Consider the following 6,091-nt stretch of genomic DNA (forward strand, 5'->3'; position numbering starts at 1 on the left):
CAATCAGATATTTAGCTTCAGTAACTCAGATGTGTGTTGAAACGGCTACCTCAGCCACCCTGGTTTGCTCCATGGGATTCCTCTGATATTCCTGTAATATTTCTATGATATTGCTCTACCTTTTACCCTGTTTCCGCCCTACCCCTGTCATCAATAAAGTTCTCCTTGTGACCGGTGTGGAGACTTATTGAGGGGTGGGTCTAAATTATGCCAAGGAGGCCCCTTAGGTCAGTGGACTAAGGGAGGCTTCCTAATAAGCCCCTGACTTGGGAAGTGCCCCAAGTGCTTGTACTGGGTCTAGCACCCATTGGACAATCAGGCCTGTGTTCTCCAAGGTGCGCAGAGCCAGAAGTGAGTCCAGAGCCTTGGATGGTGGCAGCGGGAACCCCAGGCTAGTGGGTGTGCTCCAGGGAAGGGGTCGGCCGGACGGGAGGCACCCCAGGGAGGCACTCGGAGCCTGGAAGGTGGTCGGGTGCAGGGAGGTGGGCGGCTCAACGCAGGAGCGCCCCCTACTGGCCCGCCACACCCTGTACCCTATTCCTGCTTATTATTTTTTTAATGTCAAAGACAGAAATGGAGCTGCAGTGAATGGAGTGAGCTGGACAAGTCAAAGGGGAAGGAAGAGCAAGGAAAGTCGAGGTCAGCAACCTAGTCCCATGCAGCCCTGCTCACATACCAAGACACATTGTATATGGGCACTTACAGGGACCTGTATCATCAGTGCGAGCTTTAAAGATGTGTGTGGGTTATATCCTCACCAGGTATATTCACAGAGCTGTATAAGCATACTGACAGCAGGTCAGCGAGGTCCTGGTCTTGCTTACTTTGCCCTGGAAGCATCTCAGCAAGGTGAGACGACACTGGGATAGGATTCAGTGGGTGGCTGGTTGGCTACAGGGGGGAGCTGAAAGATTTCTTCTTGCAAGAAACTCCCATCCGGTCAGATGTTATTGAGCAGGGAATGGTAAGGATCAAATATCTCAGCATGTTGGAGGTCAGTGTCCCCTCCTCTTGTCAACATGCCCACCTCCATGATGAGACAGGAAACAGGTCTTCTTCCCACGTGACCCAGGCTTTCAGAAAAAGAGACCCATCGAGCAGCCTCACAGCATCCTCCCAGCGCTGAAGAGACCACATCATGTCCTGCCCCTGGGCTGGGATCCTGCTCCTCGCCCTGCAGGGTAAGTCTTTCAGCTCCTTGGTCTTTTCTCCCCACATAAGAACAATTCCCGTGTGCACAGGGATGTCCTGGCAGGATGGAAACACCCGGCTGGGCTACAGAGAGACAGAGATGGGAGAGTTACAGGTTTCAGTCTCTGAGGGATGTAATACAATGATGTGTGTATTAAAAACCCCTTGGGAAACAGCACAGCAGTGCAGCAAATGATCCTCATCTATGTTCAGTCCAAGCTGGGGGTGATGATATTGCACTGGACACTGGAACGGGGACAATTTTCAGCCCAGCCTCTTGGAGTTTCAGTTTGTCGTTTCTCTCTGAGACACAGGAATCGTATGGGAAGAGAGGACTGAAAGGAGCTCCCAAGGCTTTGGGGGCTAGTGTGAGGGCTGCTCCTTGGGCAGGCATCGAGCTGCATGATACGTGTGGGAGAGATTTGTGGTTGTGTTTGTCCTTGGAAGAAATAAGAGAGAAGCAGATTTCTGCATTGGTGGAAAATGGTGAATCATGGGCTAAGGTAGAAAAAAACAATTTGGCCCCTGTCTGACAACTCAGGGCCAGGGACCACTGGTGCTCTATACATGGAGAAGGGTCAGAATTCAACAGAATTCCCCCTTCTTCATTTACTACTTCATATTCCTGCATTTTAATTGTTCTTGATGTATCATCCAATATGATGTTCCATTTTATTCTCTTCATATGAGGCAAGTGAGTGATTTTCTTGTTTGCTTTCCCCAATAACCCCAAATACTGTCAATTCATAACTATCACAGGTAATTTCATGGTTTACTCAACTGTGTCACTTTAGTGAAAGCTGAAAGTAAACTGGGATGTTGCAGCGGGGGAGCTGACTGCACTGATCACCCCATGCATACACCGCGCTTTCCTCTGCAGTGGCTGCTTCCCAGGAGCAGCAGTGGCTGCAGCAAAACCCAGCAGAGATCTGGACGACCTCAGGACAGACTGTGCAGATGGACTGCACTGTTTTGTATGAAGACTATCTTGTATCCTGGTACAAAGAGCGTCAGGACAGCAGTCTGCAGTGGGTTGCCCAGACTGGTAAATCTGTACCTGCAAAAGGAAGATACTCAAGTAAAGTGAGCAGTGCAGGGAAAACAGTTTCTCTAGTCATCAGGGATCTGCAGGAGGAGGATTCTGGGCTCTATTACTGTGCTGTTGATGTCTATGCATATGCTGGCTTTGGGAATGGGACCAGGTTGATCATCTCTGGTGAGTTTCCAGCAGTTCAGAAGTTGTCAGTCCAGAGAAAGGAGGTAAAAAACTTCTGCCCCCAATCCCACAACTCTGCCCCCCACCCCCTGTGTCAGCTCCAAGCTGGGAGTGAGCTCAGGGACAGCCGGGGCCAGGCAGTGCCCCGGGCAGGGCGTGGGAGCAGGAGACCGGGGCTCTGGGTCTCACTCAATGGACCCAGGATTTCAACCATCTCAGCTCCCAGCAGTGCTCACGTGGGAGCCCAAAGACACGGCCACAATTTCCAAGCGGCACAGCCTCAGCAGCCGAGAGCCAAGGACAGGGAGCTGGGTGCTCAGAGAGAAATCTCCCCCCAAGCTCAAGTCCCGCAGACTCCCCCTCCAGCCCGTGGGGCTCAAAGGTCCAGTGTGAAGGTTCATGTCATGGTTCAGGCTGCTCCAGGCAGTTTCCCCGTCTACCCACAGTGTGGTAGGCAGAGAGCACCCCCGCGTTCATGGCAGTGGATTTCCCCCTGTGCCTCATGCAGAGACACAGAGAGAAGGGATGGAGGAAGGCAAGAACCGTGTGGGCTGGCACTCAGGTAGATGGGAAGGAATCCACCTGGGAGGTGTCAACTGATGTCTCTGGTGCTGCACTGCTTCTTCCCAGGTCTCACGGCCATTGGGGAAACTGAGGCACAGAGCATTGCAGCCAACACTGCTCCAGGGGCACTCAGCAAGACAGCTTTTCTGTCTCCCCAGTTTACATTCTTCCCACCAGCCCAGGTCTCCCTCTGTGATCTGTGCCCTAGGCAGCCCCTGCCAGCAATGAGACAAGAAACCCCTGGTAAAAATACCTCAGTCCATGCCCCATCAGGGGTTTGGTATTGAAACTGGAATAGACAAAGCCCCGGGCGTCTCAGCTTTCCTGCCAGGGTGGGATGGGCACAAGCTGCCCTGTGGTGAACAACCCGTGTTCCCCCATGGCCTCTGGCCCTGATGTTCCCCCTCTCGTGCAGATGCCGCCCAACCCAGCCTTGCCATCATGGCACCTTCCCCCAAGGAGGAAACCGAGATCCCAGACCCCGTCCCCCTGCTCTGCCTGCTCTCCCCACAGGCTCGGGGTTGGGGGGCACCGCTCTGGGACCTCGGGGAGGGGTCTCCAGGACAGGCAGATGCAGGAGCCCAGGATGGTGAAGGTGCATGGAGCCTGACAACAGTCCCCAAAGAGAAGTGGGACACGGGGACGTGCTGCACCTGCACCGCCAGACAGGAGGGAACAAGGAGAAACATCAGCGCTGCCATGCCCAAGGGCCTGGGCACCATGTCAGTGGGTACGTGACACCTGTCCCCGGGCATCACTGCAGCCTCTGGGGACCCTCGTCCACTCCCAACCGCAGGCTCTGTGCCCTGCTCTCAGCGTCTCCTCTCCCCACAGGGCCCTGCTGGGTTGTGCACTGGGTGGGGCTGCCCTGCGTCTGCCTCCTCCTGCTGATCCAGGGCCTCATCCTGCTCTCCACCAAATGCCCCCACACAGGTAAGGCCCACAGCATGCTCTAGGGTCAAACCCCTGCCCCGTCTCTGCCCCGCTAACAGCCCCTGCTCTGCTTCCTCCAGCAGGGAGAGCGGCAGCAACGAAGAAAGACGTGCACCTGAGGCAGAGCCCGGAGGTAACTACTTCTCCAGCTGTGTCACAAAGATGCTCAGAACTGGGGTCTAGGCTCATCCTGGCCTGGTCCCTCCAGGTCAGCTCTCCAGCAACTTGATGGAGTCACCATAGTAATCACTGATTCCCCTCTTCCCCGCTGCTGTCAGCGCTGTGCTGGGTTTATGGCGCAGAACTGCTGTGTCCCACCCCAGAGGTGGCTGCATGTCCCTGGGTGAGACATAGTACCTTGTGTGGAGTATTTTAAGGGAAAATCCTGGCCAGGGCATTTCTGAATCTGAAAAAAGTCCCAGGAAGCAGGTGAATGGATGGGGCCATGTGATCTAATGGGACACATCAACCTTGGCAGTCAGGACAGGACTCCTGAGTCCTCTTTCTGGCTCAAGTCTGGGCAGCTGAAATATCACCGCCAAGTCCTGGCCCCTCTTTGGGCCTCAGATTCCCCTTCTGCTTCCTTTCTATTGACCTTTCGTTACGTATCAGCACAATGCCTTATCCAGTGCTTATGCAGCACCAAGCACTGTGGGGTGCTGAGCTCAGCCGGGGTCTCCAGGCTGCGCTACCCACAACTGATGCGAGATCTCTCCTCTTGTGTTGCAGACAGAATATGCAGTTGTGAGCCATGGCAGCAGAAATGTTCCTGTGTGACTGATGTATTCACATGTTCAGCCTTAAAATAAAAACTCTGGGAGCATGCGTGTACATGAGGAAGAAACACGTGACATCGAGCAGCTGCCCAGTGTGTACACATGTGAAGGGAGGAGGGTGAGAGGGAGGCTGGCCATCGGACACAGGAGATCACGTCTCAGACCATGAGTTTCAATGTCAAGGACCAAAATTATATAGAGGAAACAGTAAAGGGGGCGGGACATGATTTTTATTAGGCAACAAGTACAGGCAGCTTTGGGCCAGGAAGTCAGCCTGACACTGCTTTCCGGTGAGGCCGAGCAGGGAGCATGCGTGCCCCATGCAGGCTCCCACTGTCATGCCCCACCGCCCTGGTTTCCCCAGTCCTGGGTCCTGCGCACACCAGGGACTGAAACGTCTCCCCGCAGACTGCAGTCACCCCGGCCGCGCTGCCTCTCTCACAGCAGGAAACCTCCCACCTCCTGGCACCCGAGGTTGGGATCTCCTGCTCTTGGTCTCTAAAGTGGGGGCAGAGTTCACCTTTGCAGTCGCACTGTGGAGCTGGTCTGGCACAGATCATCCCCGGGCACCAAGAAGCAGTGAACGCCACGGAGCAGTGGTGAAGGGAGCAAGAGGCAGGAGTTCGGCAGGGACCAGCTGGGGGTTTCCAGGCCCGATTCCTTTGTGCTCGAGACTTCCCCTGTTTCCCTTCCATGGAGGCTGAATCCGGGATCTCCAGCGGTGCTGGGATCACACTGTGGCTGGGCACAAACTCCCCGACCCTGTGTGACCACAGGGGCAGCATCAGATCCCAGCCACAGCGAGTCTGTGCCGGGCTGGGCCGGGCATGGCAGCAGGTGGCATTTTCCCATCGGGTGCGAGGATTTCTATGAAACCTCTTTGCATGAACCAGGCGTCCATTAGGGCTGCACAGGCGCCGGGCACCGCGCAGTCAGGAATTCTGTGTGTGGTGGGTAACGGGATTGACGGCAGGGCTTACCGCCCCTGTCACCCCCACAGAGCAGGGAGAAGGGGCCAAAGGGACCCAAAGCATAAATACACCCTGAGCAGAACTGCAGGGACCACATCCCTGAATGGATGCCCGCTGCCCCCACTGAGCAGCCCCTTAGCACAGCTCACACAGCTAGGGCTGCTTTCTGCCCCAGGGCAGTGTCCTGGAGCTGAGGAAATCAGCAGGCCTGAGTCCTGCAGCTTGTAGCACCACTGCCCCCTCCCCCAGCTGAATGGCACCAGGGATCCCCCTTGCTCCTTCCAGCCTGGGAATGGCCTTGTCCCATGCAGGAGATTCGAACTGGTCTTCCCTGGGTTCAGCCCTGGGAAAGCTGCAGCTCCTTGGATCCACCCAAGGCTGGGCTAGAGATGGGGCTCCCTGCTGCAGAAATGTGGGGGAGTTGGGAAGGATCAGGATTG

At 55.4% G+C, this 6,091-nt stretch overlaps 1 protein-coding gene across 1 annotated transcript; it reads left to right on the forward strand.

Annotated features, from left to right (window-relative positions):
• Nucleotides 1-1,081: 1,081 nt before the first annotated feature.
• Nucleotides 1,082-4,734, forward strand: LOC112548204 (Ig heavy chain Mem5-like). Its single transcript, XM_025193023.1, has 6 exons — nt 1,082-1,181; nt 2,072-2,407; nt 3,387-3,701; nt 3,806-3,904; nt 3,985-4,037; nt 4,634-4,734. Exons 1-6 carry the CDS (start codon nt 1,139-1,141, stop codon nt 4,679-4,681), a joined length of 894 nt encoding a protein of 297 aa, XP_025048808.1. The 5' UTR covers nt 1,082-1,138; the 3' UTR covers nt 4,682-4,734.
• The last annotated feature ends 1,357 nt before the right edge of the window (nt 4,735-6,091 follow it).

Source organism: Alligator sinensis, unplaced genomic scaffold (assembly GCF_000455745.1).
Source record: "Alligator sinensis unplaced genomic scaffold, ASM45574v1 scaffold838_1, whole genome shotgun sequence".
NCBI classification, from domain to species: Eukaryota; Metazoa; Chordata; order Crocodylia; family Alligatoridae; genus Alligator; species Alligator sinensis.

What these genes read in the sequence shown, in the direction of transcription:
- LOC112548204 (XM_025193023.1), top strand. Translation starts at nt 1,139, where the DNA reads ATGTCCTGCCCCTGGGCTGGGATCCTGCTCCTCGCCCTGCAGG. An exon ending in GACCAGGTTGATCATCTCTG is followed by an intron (nt 2,408 to 3,386) that starts GTGAGTTTCCAG and finishes CCTCTCGTGCAG; the next exon opens with ATGCCGCCCAACCCAGCCTT. An exon ending in CCTGGGCACCATGTCAGTGG is followed by an intron (nt 3,702 to 3,805) that starts GTACGTGACACC and finishes CTCTCCCCACAG; the next exon opens with GGCCCTGCTGGGTTGTGCAC.